The sequence below is a fragment of the Chiloscyllium plagiosum genome, chromosome 43, assembly GCF_004010195.1.
Source record: "Chiloscyllium plagiosum isolate BGI_BamShark_2017 chromosome 43, ASM401019v2, whole genome shotgun sequence".
Classification (NCBI taxonomy): domain Eukaryota; kingdom Metazoa; phylum Chordata; class Chondrichthyes; order Orectolobiformes; family Hemiscylliidae; genus Chiloscyllium; species Chiloscyllium plagiosum.
The window spans coordinates 8,549,932-8,569,719 of NC_057752.1; the positions used below are offsets into that span (position 1 = coordinate 8,549,932).

General features: G+C 42.1%; 1 protein-coding gene across 5 annotated transcripts in view; it reads right to left on the reverse strand.

Annotated features, from left to right (window-relative positions):
- LOC122543353 (electroneutral sodium bicarbonate exchanger 1-like) overlaps positions 1–19,788 on the reverse strand; it is a 264,715-nt gene that overhangs the window by 185,254 nt on the left and 59,673 nt on the right. For all 5 annotated transcript variants that reach the window (XM_043681942.1, XM_043681941.1, XM_043681940.1 and 2 more), the window contains exons 4-6: positions 16,516–16,704; positions 11,904–11,992; positions 476–633 (exon numbers count right to left, since the gene is read on the reverse strand). In XM_043681942.1, the coding sequence (XP_043537877.1) occupies positions 476–633; positions 11,904–11,992; positions 16,516–16,704 (436 nt within the window). The remainder of the gene's footprint in view (positions 1–475; positions 634–11,903; positions 11,993–16,515; positions 16,705–19,788) is intronic.

Sequence of the window (19,788 nt, forward strand, 5' to 3'; positions counted from 1 at the left end):
AGCTATAAATGTTATCCTTCCACTTTGTGAGAAATGTAACTGAATACACATCTGGCATTGTCAAATTAAAGGGTCCTCATGTATACATGAATACACACAAGGATGCAGGCACACACAGGGACCCATGCATTTAGCTTCAGTCCATATTAAGGCTGATACTCCAGTCCTGTATTGTCTTTTATATGCTGCTTGTTCTAGTGTTTTAGAAGAATGTTAAAAGAACCCTAGCACCATTTCAGTTGGTTGGTTTTGGACAATATTCCTAACTTAACCAATAAAACTTAGAATTGGGCTAACCAGTGATTCAACTTTTGGCTGTTCGGGGTGAGGGGGATACTGCTCCATAACAGTCATTAGATGTTGTAAAATCATTAACTATGCAAATATTTCAGATGTAAAAGGTAAAATATTCTAACAGAAATCATGCACTATAACATTCCATGAAAAGCAACAGAAAAGTGAATCATCTACTGGCCTGGTAGGAATTGGAACCTCAGTAAGTCCTGTAAGAAGGATAGCTGGAGAAAGACGCACAAAAGCTACAATTGGTCTTTTCAGGAAGTCTAACTCGCCAACCAAGACATTAGAGGCTTCGGCTCCAGTAGGTATCTTCTTCATGAAGTGAAGGTCAACCTGTCAAAAACAAATGTGGTTATTCAGAAATGTTTCTCAGCAATAGCTGGAAAGTAAATCATCGAGTTTTGAACTTGTATTCTCGAAATAAAAGGACAGAGTCCCAACCTGAACTAAACCTCTTTGCAAGAATAGTCAGCACTAATAGCTCAGGGCCTAAATGCTGCATTCACTGTTTCGCAAGTTGTGATTCGTTGAGGCAAGATACAACTGGCCTCCTCAAAAATAAAATAAATCCGTCAAGGCTCCAAACATCCAATAACAAGTGTTGAAAACTGAACGTAGGAATCAGAGTGCTTATTAAACACGTAAATCCAAGGTCAGACTACACTGTGATCAGTTTCAGATAGACTTTCTTATTTTGTCAAATTCACAATTTAAAGTAAGGTGCTTTAATCTTACATTAGAATTCATTAGAATTCCTCAATTTGCTAATGTGTCACCTTTTCAACATATTTCAAAATTCTTGAGGATGGAAACAAAAATAAACAATCACTATTTCACTCTTCTGACACAGACCTGGATCACTTGGAGTTACATAAATTATTCTTTCTCCAGATACAAGATGACTAATATTTCCATTTGTAAAGGATATTTATAGAAGACAAACATGGAAGGTTCACTAGAATTGCCAACATCTAAGAAAGTCTTTTGCAATTATTTCATTGAATATTTTTTTGAAAAAAAAATTGCAAATCCACTTTCAGCGTGTTCCAGATTCATTTTGAGACATTTTATCATGCTTCAGACTAAGCACTAATTACAGTCTTTGGAATTTCCTCAAATTGAGTTAATCTATACTCTCTCCACTGGCAGAGCCAAGTAACTGGCAAACTACAGAAGTCCCAAACCAGAATGACAATTAGCCTGTAATTGGTCTTGCTTTTTTAAAAAATATGTTTTCTACTCAACCTGTTCAGAGATGTTGTTACATAGCTCTGAAGCAGGGGGTCTTGAACCTGGGTCTCCTGGTATAGAGGCAGAGACACAAGAACTGTGGCACAAGAACTCCAGAATATGCCTTATTGGGTTACTTTCCCAGGGAAGCACCTGAACAGTGACAATGCCATTTCACTGCTAACTTGGAAACTGTGCTCCAGAGCTGAAATTTAGTAAGAAGATACATCAGCTTGGACTTTCCTGTGTTAGAACATAGAACATTACAGCGCATACAGGCCCTTCGGTCCTCGATGTTGCGCCGACCTGTCATAACAATCTGATGCCCATCTAACCTACACTATTCCATGTACGTCCATATGCTTGTCTAATGATAACTTAAATGTACTTAAAGTTGGCGAATCTACTACCTCTGGGTTTTGGGGAAAAAAAATTCACAAGCTATAAATGTTATCCTTCCACTGTGTGAGAAATGTGGAAGGATAACATCCTCTGACATCTGTCATATATCTATCACCCCCTTGTGCTCGCCGTCACCATACTTGGAAAAAGGCTCTCCCTGTCCACCCTATCTAACCCTCTGATTACCTTATATGTCTCTATTAAGTCACCTCTCAACCTTCTTCTAACGAATAAAAGGAGGGCTAAGAGAGAGGTTGGACTCCCAACCTGCTTAGCAAAGAAAAAATTTAATTAAATGGGTCAGAAGGACAATATGAGACAGATTTGTAATTTTCCACCAAATGTAACCCTGATCCCAGCCACAAAAGTGTAGAAGGAAATAAATCAGTATTGAGGTAGTTTCTTTTGCAATGCAAAGGAACACTCGACAATAAAACATATCCTTACCCATCAGTTTGAGCCAGTTGAGGAGGTGGACATTGGCCTGAGGAAAGGTCATCTTCATCATGGCCTAATACAGAATTATGTGGAAAAGTTTTGCTTTGTGCAAAAATCAGGTTAATGCTAGTTAGCACCATTCTTTTACCAGAAAGAATGAGTCTTCTGCATTGACTTTGAGAAGCCTTAATCTAGTTCTTAGTGCTTTCAGATTTACAGCATGAAATGCCCAGAAATTACCACTATTTCATATAAATTAGATGTGTCACTCAAAACTCTTGCAGAATACTTTGAGAAGAAATTGAAATGACATAAGAATGTTATGGGAGCTTTTTCTGGGGTATCAGAGACATAGTAAGGTGAAGGAGTCGTACTCGTCATCAAGTTTACATGATAACCTACATAGAATGTCATGTGCCAGACTCTAAAGACATCAGCCAAGTTTCCAAAATTACAGAACTTTAATGCTGATATTTCATATTTAAGTTACTAACTTCTTAAACTAGCTTTCCTGATATAAAGTGTTAAGACAGTAGATTAGAAAACAGTACTTCATGACCAGAAATAAAATAAAGTACTGCAGATGCTGGAAATCTGAAACAAAAGTGAAGTTGCTCAACAAACCCAGTAGGTCTGGCAGCATCTGTGGTGAGAAAGCAGAGTTAACATTTCAGGTCCAGTTCTGAAGAAGAGTTACTGGACCCGAAACGTTAACTCTGCTTTCCCCTCACAGATGCTGTCAGACCTACTGAATTTCTCCAGCAACTTCTGTTTTTACTTCATAAACAGACTCCAATATCCACACACAAGTGAGCAAGGTTGAACCTCACTTACTGTGTTACTGAACTTATTAACCCATTCCTGTGAAAAGGTTCATCACATTAAAATACCAACCAAAAGCAATTTAGATGAATTGGTAACCACTGTTGCCAGAAAATCTTAAATGCTGCAAGTCTGAGAATTTTATACTGAACTTGTAACATGAACTCTTTTTCTCACTCCACAGACACTGTGAGACCCTCAGAGTTTCTCTAGCGCTTTGTTTTTGTTACAATATTCCAGTTATAGTCTCATTAAGACCTTTAGCAATTGCAGAAAGACTGCTCATACTCCAAATCTTTTGTCATAAAGGCTAACACTCCATTGTTTGCCTAACTGCTTGATGTACTGATGTATTAAATTTGTACAAATCATGTCCAACAACAACCAGATCCTTCTAAATACCAATATCTCTCAGTCTTCTATCTTTTGCAAAATATTCTGTTCTTCAATTTTTCTTACCAAAGTTAACAACTTCACATTTGTATATATTACATTCCATCTGCTACACTCTTGCCCATTTACCTAACTTGCCTATTTTGTTGCAGCCGAGCTGGGAAGTGGGTTTGCTGACGGTTCATCCTCTTTCCAGTTGACATCCTCAGTGCTATGGAGCCTCCTGTGAAGTGCTGCTGTACTGCATCGGTTGGAACTTATTTGGTTTTGTTCCCACTGTTTCCGGATATTTGGTGCAGTGGTCAGTATATTGGGTCTCAATCAATGAGTTTATTGATGGGGTCCATGGATGAGTGTCATGCTTCTAGAAATTCTCTGGCTGTCCTCTGTTTGGCTTGTCCTACTATTGTTGTGTTGTCCGAGTTGATTTTGTGCTTCTTGTTGTTTGTGTGTATAGCTACTAGGGACAGCTGGTTGTGGCATTTAGTGGCTAGTTGATGTTCATGTATGTGGACTGGGACAACACAGCAATTTTAGGACAAGCCAAACAGAGGACAGCCAGAGAATTTCTAGAAGCTTGGCACTGATCCATGGACTCCATCAATAAAGACATTGACCTAGACCCAGTATACCGACCACTGCAACGAACAACCGGAACCAGCAACTGGAAGGGCACCTGGACAGGGGACGAAATGTCTGCAAAACTGACTTCCCAGCTCAGTGAACATACCTACAACAACTGCAACCGGCACCTGAGCTACAAATCTTCACAAAAACCTTTCTGCTTCCTTGCAGCCTCCTCACAGCTTACTTTCCCTCTATCTTCAAGTCAGCAAGAAACTTGGATATATTATATGCAGCCTCTCATCTAAGTCATTGATATTAATTGTAAATACCTTAAACCTCAGCACTGATCATTGCAGTACCACATTAGTTATAGCTGTAATTCTGAAAATGACTATTCTGTTTGTTAATGAATTGCCTCATAGTCCTAATTTTGTGTCATAACTTCTTAGTATCTTATTGAATGTTTTTTGAAAATTAAAATCACTATGTGCACTATTTCCTTCTGATCTACTCTATTTATTATAGCCTCAATTTAGTTTAAACAGATTTATCATTTCCCTTTCATAAATATCAAGTGTCAGTAGGGAAACATTTAGGAGACAATGATAATTGACCACAAGGTTTATGATGATGATAGAATAGGGGAATGAGCAATCCAGAGTAAGAATAATTAGTTGGGGACAGCCAACCTCAATGGGGCAACAACAGAGTTGGGCTGGATAGACTGGAACAAAAGGTTGAAACTATAGCTGAACAATGGGCTACCTTCAAAGAGGAGATGTTTCAGGTACAGTTAAAATATGTTCCCTCAAAAGGGAAAGGGAGGGCAAACAACTGTGGAGCTACTTGGATGAAAAATGAGATACAAATTAAGGAAAAAAAGTGTGCTTAATGACAAGTATCAGGCAGAAAATAAAATTGAGAACCAAGCTGAATACAGAAGGCCCAGAAGGGAGGTGATAAAACATATTAAAGGACGAAGAGGGATTATGAGAAAAGACTGGTGGCCAAACTAAGAGGCAGTCCCAAAGTCTTCTATACGCACATAAAAGGGTGGTAAAAGGACAAAAAAAAGGAATTGACACATGGATGCTTGGGGCATTGCAGATGTTTTAAATGAATACTTTGCACCTGTTTTTACTAAGGAGTGGATACTAGGTTATGGTAGCAAAACAAAGGGCTCAAAATTGTTAAAGAGGAAGTGTTGTATACACTGTCAGTAAATACAGTTGACAAGGTAGCAGGACCAGATGAAATGAATCCAAGGATATTGAATGTAGTGAGAGTGGAAATTTCAGGAGCACTGACAATAATCTTTCCGTCTTCCCTGAGTGGCGCTAGAAGACTGGTGAATTGCAGACATTATGCTCTTGTTCAAAAAGAGAGTGTAAGGATGTGTCTAGCAATTACAGATCAGTTTAAAATCAGTATCTGGGAAGTTTCTAGAAGCAATTATTTGGGATAGAATTAATAGTCATATGGAAAAATGTGTGTTGACTAGGAAGAACCAGCATAGATAAAGGGAAAATTGTGTTTAACTTATTTGCTGGAGTCTTTTTGAAGAGGAAACAGAAAGGGTCAATTAGGGAAATTTTGTTGATGTGGTATACATGGATTGCAGAAGGTATTTGATACATTGCCACACAACAGACCACGACAAGCAGACCAAACACAGCCAGAAACCCTAACCACCTTACCATACATCAAAGAAGTTTCAGAAATGACAGCCAGACTACTAAGACCCCTCGGAATCCTAGTAGCACACAAACCCACCAACACTCTCAAAAACTAACAAACTTAAAAGACCCAGTACAACCCATGAACAAAACCAACGTCATGTACAAAGTTCCATGCAAAGACTGCCATAAACACTACGTAGGACAAACAGGAAGAAAGTTAGCCACCAGGATACACGAACACCAGCTAGCCACAAAAAGACACGACCCTCTCTCCCTCGTAGCCCTACACACGGATGAAAAAAACCACCATTTTGACTGGGACAACACATCTATCCTGGGACAGGCTAAGCAAAGACATGCCAGATAATTCCTAGAGGCCTGGCACTCCAACCACAACGCCATAAACAAACACATAGATCTAGATGCCATCTATCAACTCCTCAGAAAACGAACAGGAAATGACATCACCACAAACCCCAGGAATCCCATCCAGGAGAAAGATATAAATAGAAAGCAGGAGACAACAGCTTCGCTTCACTTGGAGGTCGCCACTGATGATGTTACCTAGCCAGGTAATGAAACGTCTGGATATCAAACCTACAGCTCAGCGAGCAAACCTACACCCTAAACCTCAACCTGAGCTACAAACCTTCACAAACCTTGCAAAAATTAAGTTTATGGATGGTATTAAACTTGGAAGAATTGTAAACTGAGGGGAGGAAGGTGCAGACCTTTAAAAAGGACATTGACAAGTTGGTGGAGAGGGCAGATAGGTAGCAGATGAAATTAATGTAAAGAAATGTGAATTGATGCACTTTGATAGAGAGAAAATTGACGGACAATATGAGGGGTATTATTCTTAAAGTGGTGTAGAAGCAGAGGAACCTAGGTGTACACGTGCATAGATCATTGAATGTGGCAGGACAAGCAGAGAAAGCAGTTAGTAGTTAATAAAAGAGAGTATTTATTTGTAGAGTATAACAGCAAAGAGGCAATGCTGAAATTATACAAGCAGTAATTAGACTTCACTTGCAGTTTTGTGTGCAGTTCTAACCATCACACTTCAGGAAGAATATGAACAGACTGTGATAGTGTGCAGGAGCGATTTACAAGGTTCCAGGTATGAGGAACTTCAGTAATGATGAAAGATTGGAAAGTTGGGATCGTTCTCCTTGGAAAAAAGAAGGCTAACAGAAGGTCCAATAGAAGTTTTAAAAATCATAAAAGCTGGATAGAGTAGACAGGGAGAAACTGTTTTCACTCAAAACAACTGTGTATGGGAGGGCACAGATTTCAAGTGATTTACAAAAGTAACAGATGTGACATGGGAAAAACCACTTGTGCAGACAGGTGGTTCAGGTCTGCAATGCGTTGCCTGAAGTATGGTGGAGGCAGGTTCAGTTGAGGCATTAAAGAAGGCAATACATTATTATTTGAATTAGTGTGAAAAGGTATTAGAAAAGGAAGGAGAATGGTATGAAGTCATAACACTCTTTTGGAGAGCTGATGCAGATGTGATATGCCAAATGGTCTCCATCTGCACCATATCACTTCTGCAATTCTGTGAAATGAGAGTCAACTCTGCCAATAACATTATGATTTAAAGTGCCTCATGTTATATTCTAGCAGTGTCCCTAATCCTACGTAGAACATAGAACAAAAAGCACAGAACAGGCCCTTTGGCCCTCGATGTTGCACTGATCTGTGAACTAATCTAAAGCCCATCACTCTCCACTATCCCATCATCATCCATATGCTTATCCAAGGAAAGTTTAAATGCCCCTAATGTGGCTGAGTTAACTACATTGGCAGGCACGCATTTAACACTCTCTGAGTAAAGAACCTGCCTCTAACATCTGTCTTAAATCTTTCACCCCTCAATTTGCACCTATGCTCCCTCGTATAAACAGATGTCATCACCCTAGGAAAAAGAGTCTCACTGTCCACCCTATCTAATCCTCTGATGATCTTCTATGTCTCTATTAAATCACCTCTTAGCCTTTTTCTCTCCAATGAGAACAGGCCCAAGTCCCTCAGCCTTTCTTCATAAAACTTTTGCTTCAGACCAGGCAACATCTCCTCTGCACCTTTTCCAATGCTTCCACATCCTTCCTGCAATGGGGAGACCAGAACTGCACATAATACTCCAAGTGCGGCCGCACTAGCGTTTTGTACAGTTGCAGCATGACAGCATGGCTCGGGAACTCAATCCCTCTACGAATGAAACCTAACACACCGTGTGCCTTCTTAACAGCACTATCAACCTGGGTGGCAACTTTCAGGGATCTATGTACATGGACACCAAGATGCCTCTGCACATCCACACTACCAAGAATCTTTCCATTGACCCAGTATTCTGCCTTCCTGTTAAGCTTCCCAAAGTGAATTACCTCACATTTATCTGCATTGAACTCCATTTGCCACCTTTCAGCCCAGTTCTGCAGTTTATCCAAGTGTCCCTGCAACCTGCAAATTTCTTCCACACTGTCCACCACTCCACTAACTTTATTATCATCTGCAAACTTACTGACCCATCCACTTATGCCTGCGTCCAAGTCGTTTATAAAAATGACAAACAGCAATGGTCCCAAAACAGATCCTTGTGGCACACCGCTCGTAACTGGACTCCAAGCTAAATATTTTCCATCAACCACCACTCGCTGCCTTCTTACAGAAAGCCAGTTTCTAATCCGAGCTGCTAAATCACCCTCAATCCCATGCCTCCACATTTTCTCTAAAAGCCTACCATGTTGAACCTTATCAAAGGCTTTACTGAAGTCCATGTACACCACATCAACTGCTCTACCCTCATCCACATTCCTGGTCACCTTCTCAAAAACTTAATGAGGTTTGTCAGACATGACCTATCCTTGACAAATCCATGCTGACTATTTCCAATCCAACTGTTGCTTGCTAGATGATTATAAATCCTATCTCTTATAATCCTTTCCAAAACTTTTCCTACAACAGACATTATCTCTACTGCCCTTCTTGAACAAGAGCGCAACATTTGCAATCCTCCAGTCCTCTGGTACTAAACCTGTAGACAATGACGACTCAAAGATCAAGGCCAAAGGCTCAGCTATCTCCTTCCTAGCTTCCCAGAGAACTCTTGGAAAAATCCCATCTAGAATTGATAACACCTCTTCCTTACTAACCTCAATCCTTTCTAGTCTAATAGCCTGTATCTCAGTCTTCTCCTCTACAATATTCTCCTTTTCCTGAGTGAAAACAGGTGAGAAATATTTGTTTAACATCTCTCCAATCTCCACAGGGTCCACACACAACTTCCCACTTCTGTCTTTGACAGGCCCTATTCCTACCCTAGTCATCCTTTTATTCCTCACATATCTATAGAAAGCTTTAAGGTTCTCCTTTATTCTACTTGCTAAAGACTGCTCATGTCCCCTCCTTGCTCTTTTTAACTCTCTCTTTAAATCCTTTCCAGCTACTCTGTAACTAGCCATCGCCTCATCTGAACCATCTTGCCTCAACATCACATAAGCCTCCCTCTTCTGCTAAACAAGAGATACAATTTCTTTAGTAAACCACGATTCCCTTACCTTATCACTTCCTCCCTGCCTGACAACATCTGTTCCTTAAATCAGCTCCACATTTCGATTGTCCCCATCCCCTGCAAAGCCACACCTCCCCCTCTTTTACCACCTTCCCTGATCTTAATGAAAGATCTAAACCATGGAATCTGCAACATCCATTCCTGATCTTGCTCTATCCATGTCTCAGAAATGACCACAACATCGAAGTCCCAGGTACTTAGATGCTGCAAGCTCATCTACCTTATTCCGGATTATCCTGGCATTGAAGTAGACACACTTCAAACCAGCTTGCTGTCTGCCAGCACATTCCTGTGACCATGAAATCCTGTCCATGCCCTCCCTACCCTCATCCTCTGTTGTATTGGAACTACAACACAGGTTCCCAACCCCCTGCTGAGCTGGTTTAAACCCACCCAAATAGCACTAGCAAACATCCCACCCAAGATATTAGTACCCTCTGGTTCAAGTGAAGACCGTCCTGTTTGTAGAGGTCCCAACTTCGCCAGAATGAGCCCCAATTATCGATAAACCTGAAACCCTCCCTCCTGCACCATCCCTGTAGCCATGTGTTCAGCTGATATCTCTCTCTGTTCTTCACCTCGCTATCACATGGCACAGGTAACAAACCAGAGATAACAACTGTTTGTTCTAGCTCTCAGCTTCCACCCTAGCTCCCTGAAATCCTGCCTTACATCCCTATCCCTCTTTCTACCTATGTTGTTGGTACCTCTATGGACCACGACTTGGGGCTGGTCACCCTCTCTCTTCAGGACCCCAAAGACATGATCCGAGACAGCACAGACCCTGGCATCTTGGAGGCAACATACCAACCACGAGTCTCTTTCATTCCCAACAAACCTTCTATCTGACCCTCTCACTATTGAGATCCCAATGATTAACACTCTCCTTCTTTCCCTCCTTCCTTTCTGTGCAACAGGAATAGACTCTGTGCCAGAGACCTGCACCCCAATGCATGCCCCTGGTAAGTTGACCCCCCAAACAGTATCCAGAACGGTATACTTTTTTTTCAGGGGAACGACCACTGGAGATCCCTGCACTGACTGTTTCTCCCCCCTTCTAACAGTTACCCAGCTTTCTTCGTGCTTAGGAGTAACTACTTTCTGGGCGGCACGGTGGCACAGTGGTTAGCACTGCTGCCTCACAGCGCCAGAGACCCGGGTTCAATTCCCGCCTCAGGCGACTAATTGTGTGGAATTTGCACGTTCTCCCCGTGTCTGCGTGGGTTTCCTCCGGGTGCTCCGGTTTCCTCCCACAGTCCAAAGATGTGCAGGTCAGGTGAAGTGGCCATGCTAAATTGCCCGTAGTGTTAGGTAAGGGGTAAATGTAGGGGTATTGGTGGGTTGCGCTTCGGCGGGGTGGTGTGGACTTGTTGGGCCGAAGGGCCTGTTTCCACACTGTAAGTAATCTAATCTAAAAGTAATCTAATCTAATCTTTCCTGTAACTCTTATCTATCACAGACTCTGCATCCCGAATGATCAGAAGTTTATCCAGCTCCCACTCCAGTTCCCTAACGCAGTCTTGGAGGAGCAAGAGTTGGGTGCACTTCCTGCAGATGTACATGGGTGGGACACTAATGGCATCCCTCACCTCAAACATCATGCAGGAGGAACATTCCTCTCCCTGCACTGCCATCCCTGCGAGTCCCCTTATCATAAATTTAAAAAAAGAAGAGAAGCTTACCTGATGTGTCCCTGGTGTTTAACGTTAGAGGAGGGGGTTGGGTGGGAGGACCTCAGGTTTAGAAAACACTCACTTATATAGCTGAGGGGGAAAAAAAGTCCCTCCTTTCCCAGAAACCTCTGCTCTCTGAGGTGCTGCCACTGCTGATGTTCGAGGTAAGCTTTTAAAGTTTTAAGTCAGTGACTCACTTTTCCTGACAGGCCCCTGGTTCAAACTCCCGCTCTTCCTGCTGCTGGCAACTGAAAATCAGAACTGAAATTCTGATGAAGTTAAAACTCACACAACATCAGGTTATAGGAAATACTAGCTTTTAGAGTGCTGCTCCTTCATTAGGTAGCTAATGAACCTTCATCACAGTTACCTGATGAAGGAGCAGTGCTTCGAAAGCTAGTGCTTCCAAATAAACCAGTTGGATGGTCACCTAGTATTGTGTGATTTTTAACTTTGTCCACCCAGTGCAACACTGGCATCTCCACATCATGGCCAATTCTGATGATGTTCTAGCTGGCCAACAGTTTCTAGTTTACTCTCTTCTTTCTTGAATAACTAAGTTATGTTTGCTACCTACCAATCTGCAAGACTTTATCAAAATTCTGGGGAATTCAATGCTTTCCCCAAAAGCTCAGCCAATATTACAAAGTTGCAAAGGACCCCATACTCGACTGCTCTGTGCCACACAACTGGACCTCCTTAGGAAAAAAAACAATCATAGCTTTAGCGTTAGAACTTTATGCGGCTGGAACATAATGCATCAAAGGATATTTCTGAACTGCAGGCAACGTATAACATGATAAACCAAAATGATTATTTTACCTTGCCTGACTCAAAATTTACATTGTCTTGGTTGACTCCATTTTTAGCTTCAAGATGAGTCGGAAGAGATTGTGGGGACAGCATTTGACCTGAGGAGGAAAACAAAAATGAGCAACTTGAAGAGAAAAGAATATTTGGATGTCAAGAGAAATGGAATTGGAATGAATTTTTAGCTTGCAAAATCCTAACTCAAAATTATGGCAGAATACTCTGCTTTCTTTTGACAGAGTGCTTCTTGCCACGAATTCAAGCAGGTTTCCTCACCATATTTTACCAAACTCTTTGTGTTAATTGTCGTTTCGAGTCCTCACAGGAAAAGTCACGTCTGACTTATGCCTCATCTTACCACGCACCTTTCCCAGAGCAACTCACTACTCATCAGTGATCCTGGAATTGATTAGCATCCCTGGTATCGGCACCATCTTTAAAAGGTCTTTGTGTACCAGACAAGCACTATCAGTCCAGAATTGTCTGCACAGTTCCTGATATTTGCCTTGAATATAGCAGACAAGGGAAAAAGTAGCATCTTGCATTGCAGGCAAGGTCCTGGAGCTCCTGCTGGACATGGTGGTGTAATGACAAGATGCCCATTTTCCCAGGACCACCAGTGAGACCGTGACACCAGACGATGCCAGCCTGGTTTGAGACTGTCATCCAGCTTAAAACAAGTCTCAGCATCTGAAGGATTGCCCATTACTGTATGAAAGAAGTCAATGTGCTTCTTCACTCTGCCAGTGTATGTGCTACTATCTTCTCTCCAAAACCTCCCATCAAGCTCAATCACTCTCAATATTGTCTACAACATTTTCCGCACTTAGCCCCACCTACACCAAACTGTGACACCACCAACCCTGCGTGCCTTCTGCACTGTCTACTCATTTGCTCAAGAAACCTCCCACTTGCATCAACAGTAACAGCTGTGCTACCCCCTTTTATCCTCTAATACCTACCCCTCTCTCTCATTCCAGGAGCAAAAGGGCAGAAAGAGAAAAGATGGGTGGTGTGCTGCCCATCATTTGGCTCCTCACCCCTTATGAGGAGAGGATCCAACTCTTGACTGTTCTGAGCAAGGCCGGACTGGTATAGGAGGTGGTGCTTGATTTACTGTGCTGGGATTCCCTGAGCAATTGCTACCCCACTTGAGTGGACCGAGGCCCACTGACAATTGTGGCAAGTTTCCTGGCACTGTGTGTACACTAAACAGCATGGCGAGGCCGCAGTAATATGAGCCAGGTATCTCTGGCTGAGGGCGCAATGCACAAAACAGCAAGGCAACGCAAGACAAGGATGCTGCAGCCTTACGTAGGTTCAGAGGAAGGGCTATGACAGCGAGTGAAGAGACCTGAGAGGCAGCCTGATCTAGTCCATGTGCCGGGTACATGTCTTTGAGCACAAAATTTCCAACATTTCAATGATAGAAGGCAGTGCAGCCAAAGATGAGGTACTAAAATGCAGAAGCATTCTCTTACTGGATCAGAGATGTGCCATAAAAGTTCGTAGATGCTGCCACATGCCCAATGCCAATGTCTGAGAATGTGGGATGTGTGTAGCCTGCTCCCATGGAGCATACCTGATGTCCAGCATGGAGATCTTCTGGAGCTAGTGGCCAGTTGAACCCACAAAGAATTCACTCTAGTTTCCATGTCAAGCTTTCCCAAAGGTTAGTTTGTTTGGCAAGTTTGGTAAGATCACAACCCATGGTGAGTTAGACTAGTAACAAGGCATTTACCAATCAATAATGGTGTCAATTTGGAATTTGCTTCCTAGGTAAAATCTCACCACATCGCTCAAGTAATATGGGGACAATAGGGTGAGAGGATCTCGACACTGAGAAGGATTCCAGCACTCAGCTCACTGTAGCCCACATGTCTCAGAACCTTGTAAAAGTTTGCCTTTAGTCTCTTTTTCAAAGGTTAGTTTATTACGTGAATTATTATTAGTTATGGGGTTGTTTACACAGAGTGTGCCGGAGCTTCTCTAAAATCTCTCCAAGCAGGTTTGCCAAACCAGACTATATTTACTTGTCACCATAAATAATGGTTCCTCAGACTCATTTGCCAATTGTTCATACAGCATATTGGGATTCAAGTAGCAACTGAGGAATCATGGAGCAAATTAACCTACTGTGCATTATTATAACATGCTGTGCCACTGGCTTGCCGTCAGTATCTTCTGGAACATTTCTTTTACATTTCCAGAACTGGACAGTAATAGGCAAAGGCAGCATCAGTACTGGAAGGGGCCAACTAAGCAACATTACCTAATGTTAGAGAAACACAGATCAAAATCAATCTTTAAACACTTTAACGCCATAACAAAGTACAACTGTTAATTTATATCTGATACTTCACTTGCTCCAGGGGGATTTGGAATGGAACTAATGTACTCAGGTTTCAGTTTTCAATTAAATATCAGGACACCTGAGCACCTGCTCTCAACATCCAGTATTTAAAATGAGCACTGACAGAAACGATTTTATCAAGTTACTCAGTTCATCAAAGTTTGGGAGAAGATTTCAAAAGGGCCACAACACACTGCAGCACACCAGAACTCAAAAAGAAGAAGACCAACACCTATACAAGGTATTCGCCAAAAACAGATACCCACGCAATTTCATCAACAGATGCCTAAGAGAAAGACAACGGAACGAGGACATGCCGCAACCCAAAGGACTAGCCACACTACCATACATCAGGAGCATTTCAGAACTGACAGCCAGACTACTGCGACCACTAGGACTTATAACAGCACACAAACCAACAGCCACCCTCAGACAACAACTCACCAGAACGAAGGACCCGATACCCAGCATGAGCAAAACTAATGTAGTGTACAAAATCCCATGCAAGGACTGCACAAAACACTACATAGGACAAACAGGAAGACAGCTAACGATCCACATCCATGAACACCAACTAGCCACGAAACGACACGACCAACTATCCCCACAGAAGCGCTTCACAGGAGGCTCCCAAGCACTGAGGATGTCACCTAGACAGGGGACAAAACGTTTGCAACAAAAATTTCCAGCTCGGCGAACAGAACCACAATTACTCAGTTCATTTTGATAGCAATTTCATTTGCTTTAATTTAGAATAACACTGGCTTTGAATTGGAATTCAATACATACAGTAAACAAGCCTGGACTTTGCAGTCGGTGGCAAAGCAGAGGCATATGCCATGAACCACATGAGAAACTACTGCCCTGCGTTTGTTGTAGGCTGCAGCAGGAACCTGCTCTCCTATTTGCAGAGTGGATCCATTGGAGAGGTGGCTGGGAAGATTAAGTGGCGTCTTCATTCCTATGAAGCAATATTCCTCTGAAATCAAGACCTGAAATGACACTCCTTGAGGTCTTTTCTAGTTCAATAACAGGTTTCAATAATAGTTCATTTACAGTCTTTTGGTAAACACACTCACAACATACCCCAGCTCTTCTCCAACATCAGGAGGACTGAGGAGCCTAGGTAGAGAAGAGCTACAAGAGTTCACACTCTTAGCAACCTTCAACAAATCAATGTAAATGCTGGGGGATAAAGACAGGGCAACCAAGTTTTCACACTGACAGCTCCTGGCAGCCCATCAGCCTGGGTTCCCTGGAGTTCATTCAGGCACATTGCAACTTTTTGGGTGGTGGGGGGTGGGGGGGGGGGTTCAAGCATAAGTGGACTCCCTGGATCCTGTTTGCTGTTGTAGCCCTCAGTAGCAACAAACCTCTCAGTGTTCACAACTATTGGAACTGTTAAATCCAATCCTTTATTTTTATGTCTAGGTTGAGCCAGAGCTTCACACTCCAGGTAAAATATGAAAATGACAAAAACTAGTAATACAGCTTTGAATTAAAAGTGGGAATGTCATTTACACTTGTCACCCATACATTTGTGCTTCTTACCCACTTGAAAGAGTTTCAATTTTGAAAAGTATTCACTTGTCATATTGGAGAGCCTGTCTCAAGTTATCCTACTGTCAACCAGAACAGGAGGGATATCCAGCACATAGGACCCTTTTCTTGAATCACTCACTTCATATCCACACATAAGCTTAATTGTCAGCAAGACTAATCTCACTGCGGATGTAAATCAGAGACCCAGCCAGGCTAAGTGCTTGCTATAGCACGCCAGTAATGTGTTTTCCAGTAAACATTGTACTTCGAAATATTTTGAAAATTATCTCTGCACTTATTGTTCTTTGTCTCCATTTGTTGCTATGGTTATCACTTAGGTTTGAATGGACCTAAAAGTTAAGTTTTTTTTTCCCCCAAACAGCCTGAACTTGGCATGCCTATGGTCCATTCAGAACATTAGGGAAAAAAAACACTTTGATTTTAGGCCATTTGGGCCAAGCGAAGACCTTTTCCAAACGATCCAAACGCAGCATGCGTACAGACCTGATTGAGTCTGTTTTCGAAAAGACCTTCAGTTTTTACGTCTTTTCAGTTTTTGGACATGTAGATAAAAGATATCTGACCAGTATACCCTAACTCAATATTTCTTCTTTGCACTCAGCCATACCGCTTCATATATGATCATCCAGTTGTCCCCAAACCGAGTAACAGCGAAATACTGAAGGAGAGTTTTTGTTTTTGACTTCGAGTCAGAGTCTGCGTTCTTACCTGCCTTGTCCATGGAATAAGGTTCAGATTGCTTTTTCCCAACCTCAGCAAAGGACCTAACAATTGGAATGAGATTATTCCTTTTTCTCTCAATCTGATGGTGATGTCTTTTCAGAAGAGCTTCACGCACTTTCACACGAATGTTTTCATCCAGTTCCATGGAAGACTCCTGATGATCAAGGATCATATCTAAAACACAGCAATGAAAGAAAATCACAAGAACCATTATCACAGGAGCAAAGCCTTTGCAGCAGTCATGGCTGGTCAAATTATCCTTTAATCTCATTTGTTCTTTGAAACCTTCCATCAGTGATTTTGCACTTGAGTCAATAGAAGAAAAACATCTCTAACTCATTGTTGGTAAAAATATGAACTAGTATTGTATTTGTAATGCAAAATTACCATTCTAAATACAATAAATAAAACTGCAAATGCCAGATTGGGCATTTGATTGCAGAATGTTCAGCACCGTTAGTGACTCCTCAGATACCGAAGCAGTCCCTGTCCAAATAGAGTCAAAACATGTAAAGCACAGAAACAGACCATTTCATCCAACCTGTTCATGTTGACCAGATATCCCAAATTAATCTAGTCCCACTTGCCAGCATTTGACCCATATCTCTCTAAATCCTTCCTATTCATGGGCCCATCCAATTGTTTTTTAAATGTTATAATTGTACCAGCTTCCGCCACTTCTTCCGAGTTAAAAAGTTGCCCCCTAAGATTCCTTTTATATCCCTTGCACCTGAAACCTCTAGTTTTGGACTACCCCACTCCAGGGAAAAGACTTTGTCCATTTATCCTATCCATGCCCCTCATGATTTTATAAACCTCTATAAGGTCACCCCTCAGCCTCCGCGCTCCAGGGAAAACAGCCCCAGCCTGTTCAGTCTCTCCCTATAGCTCTAATCCTCCAACCCTGGCAACATTCTTGTAAATCTTTTCTGAACCATTTCAAGTTTCACAACATTCTTTCGATAGGAGGGAGACCAGAATTGAACTCAGTATGTCAAAAGTGGCCTAACCAATGTCCTGTATAGCCGCAACATAACCTCCCAACTTCTAGACTGACCAATAGTGACAAGTATACCAAACGCCTTCTTCACTATCCTGTCTACCTGCGACTCCAATTTCAAAGAACTATGAACCTGTACTCCAAGGTCTCTTTGTTCAGCAACACTCCGCATGACCTTACCATTAAGTGTATAAGTCCTGGGGGATCCAAGATGGCGGCGACCCAGCAAGTCTGAGTCTATAGTGCTCCTCCCAAGACTTGGGCAAAGTGGGCCACCCACCCCCACCACACTCACCAAATCATTTAAAATAGCTGTTTAATTTAATTAGTTGCTTAGTATTAAATTTAAACAATCTAATCTTTAGTAAAAATGACTAAAGGGAAGGGAGCCCGCAGCTCTCAGCAAGCAGGAACCCTTCCCCCACCCTCTCCAGCTGCAACAGAGGCGTCCGCAGCCGGCCCGGGGGGACTTACCTAAAGTGGCAAGCCTTGTGGAAATCATCTCCAAACTGGATGCGAAGATCAACGCTTTTATTGAAGAATCCCGAAGCCGATGGGACTCACTCTCGGCCGCGCTGCAAAAGCACATCCGAGACATTAAGGAAATCAAGTGCCGAGTTGGAGGGGCGGAGCTAAAGGCCGCGACTTCCGAAACTACAGCGCAATCGGCCGTGGATCGGGTCCGGACTCTCGAACAGTGAGTCTAGACCTTAGAGAATCACATTGATGACCTCGATAATCGAGGTCGTCGGAAAAATGTTCGTTTGCTGGGCCTTCCCGAACGGGAAGAGGAAGGCCAGCTTACAGCATTCCTCAAGCAGTGGCTGCCACAGCTTTTAAATCTGGAGGCTGGATCAGGCCAGGTAATTGTGGAATGGGCCTACCGGGTCTCAATACGCGGGCCCGGCTTGAACCAGGACCCCCGCCCGGTCCTGTTCCGGCTGCAGAGCTAGAAGGAAAGGCAGATACTCCTAGAAGCCTCTAGAAATCTTGGAAAAGATTCCCAAGCCATGATCTATAAAGGATCCAAGATCATGTTATTCCAGGACTTTTCCCCAGCTCTGGTCCGAAAGAAGAAGGCAGTCGATGAGGCAAAGAAGTGTTTAAGGGACTTAAATATTCAGTACTGCTTACGCTACCCAGCGACGCTACACTTTAACCATGAAGGATCCGTGTATAACTTCGGATCACCAGAAAAGGCTAAGGAATTTTTGGACTCTCTTAGATAAATTGTAAGAGATAATGGATGTTGGTTTGCCTTCCCCCCACTCTGGTTTATATCCCCCCCTTTTTCTTTTTTCTTACCTTACTGTCTATTATCATCTTGGGGGGGTGGGGAGAGGGATTTATTTATTTTTTCTCTATTTAACGATTTTCTCCCCTCCTTGGGTTTTTTTTTAATTATTCTATGTATGTGTGTATGTATATATATATATATAAAAGCCGGGGAGTTTAGTTAATGTTGGTGGGGGGAGGTGGTTACCTTATTCTATTTCACCTCTGTGTCTAGGAGCGGGGTTGTTTTCCCTTGTTATTTTGTATTATTATATTTTATTATTATTTGTTGAGGTTGTAATTTTATAGTTATATATGTTTATACATGGTATTAACATTACCAAATATATCCAGGTGTTGGTGTGGGTGGGGGTAGGGTGCTCACTGTTAACTCTAGCTTTGTATTATATCTGAATTCTCCTCATCCTATTGAGGAGTGCCTGGGTCAAGGGTGGGGCATTGGTTGGGAGAGGATACAATGGACCTTTGGAAAGGATACGATGGACCTTTGGAAAGGAAGTGATACCCCCTGGGAACAAGCGGGAAAATCTCCATTTAAATATGTTTTTTTTATTATTTAGAAATAGTTTTTTATTTCACTGTTGTGAGTGTATTAGAGAGCCCTTATTTTTGTGAATTTTATATGCTCTATGCTCAGAATGTTCTGGATAGGGTTTCCCCTCCCGAGGGGTCTCGGATTTGCCCGGACGATTATGGTTGATCAGTTGGTTAAGTGGTGCACCTGGAATGTCAAGGGGAGTAATTCGCCAGTCAAAAGGAAGAAAATATTACCAAATCTCAAGAAAGAAAGAGTTGATATAACTCTCCTACAGGAGACACACCTGTTGGATAAAGAACACTTGAAATTACGACAGGGTGGATTTTATCAGGCCTTTTTTTCTTCTTTTAGCTCAAAAAGCAGTGGAGTTGGTTATTCTTATTTGGAAGAATTTCCCTCTCAAAATCCTAAAGCAGATAAAAGA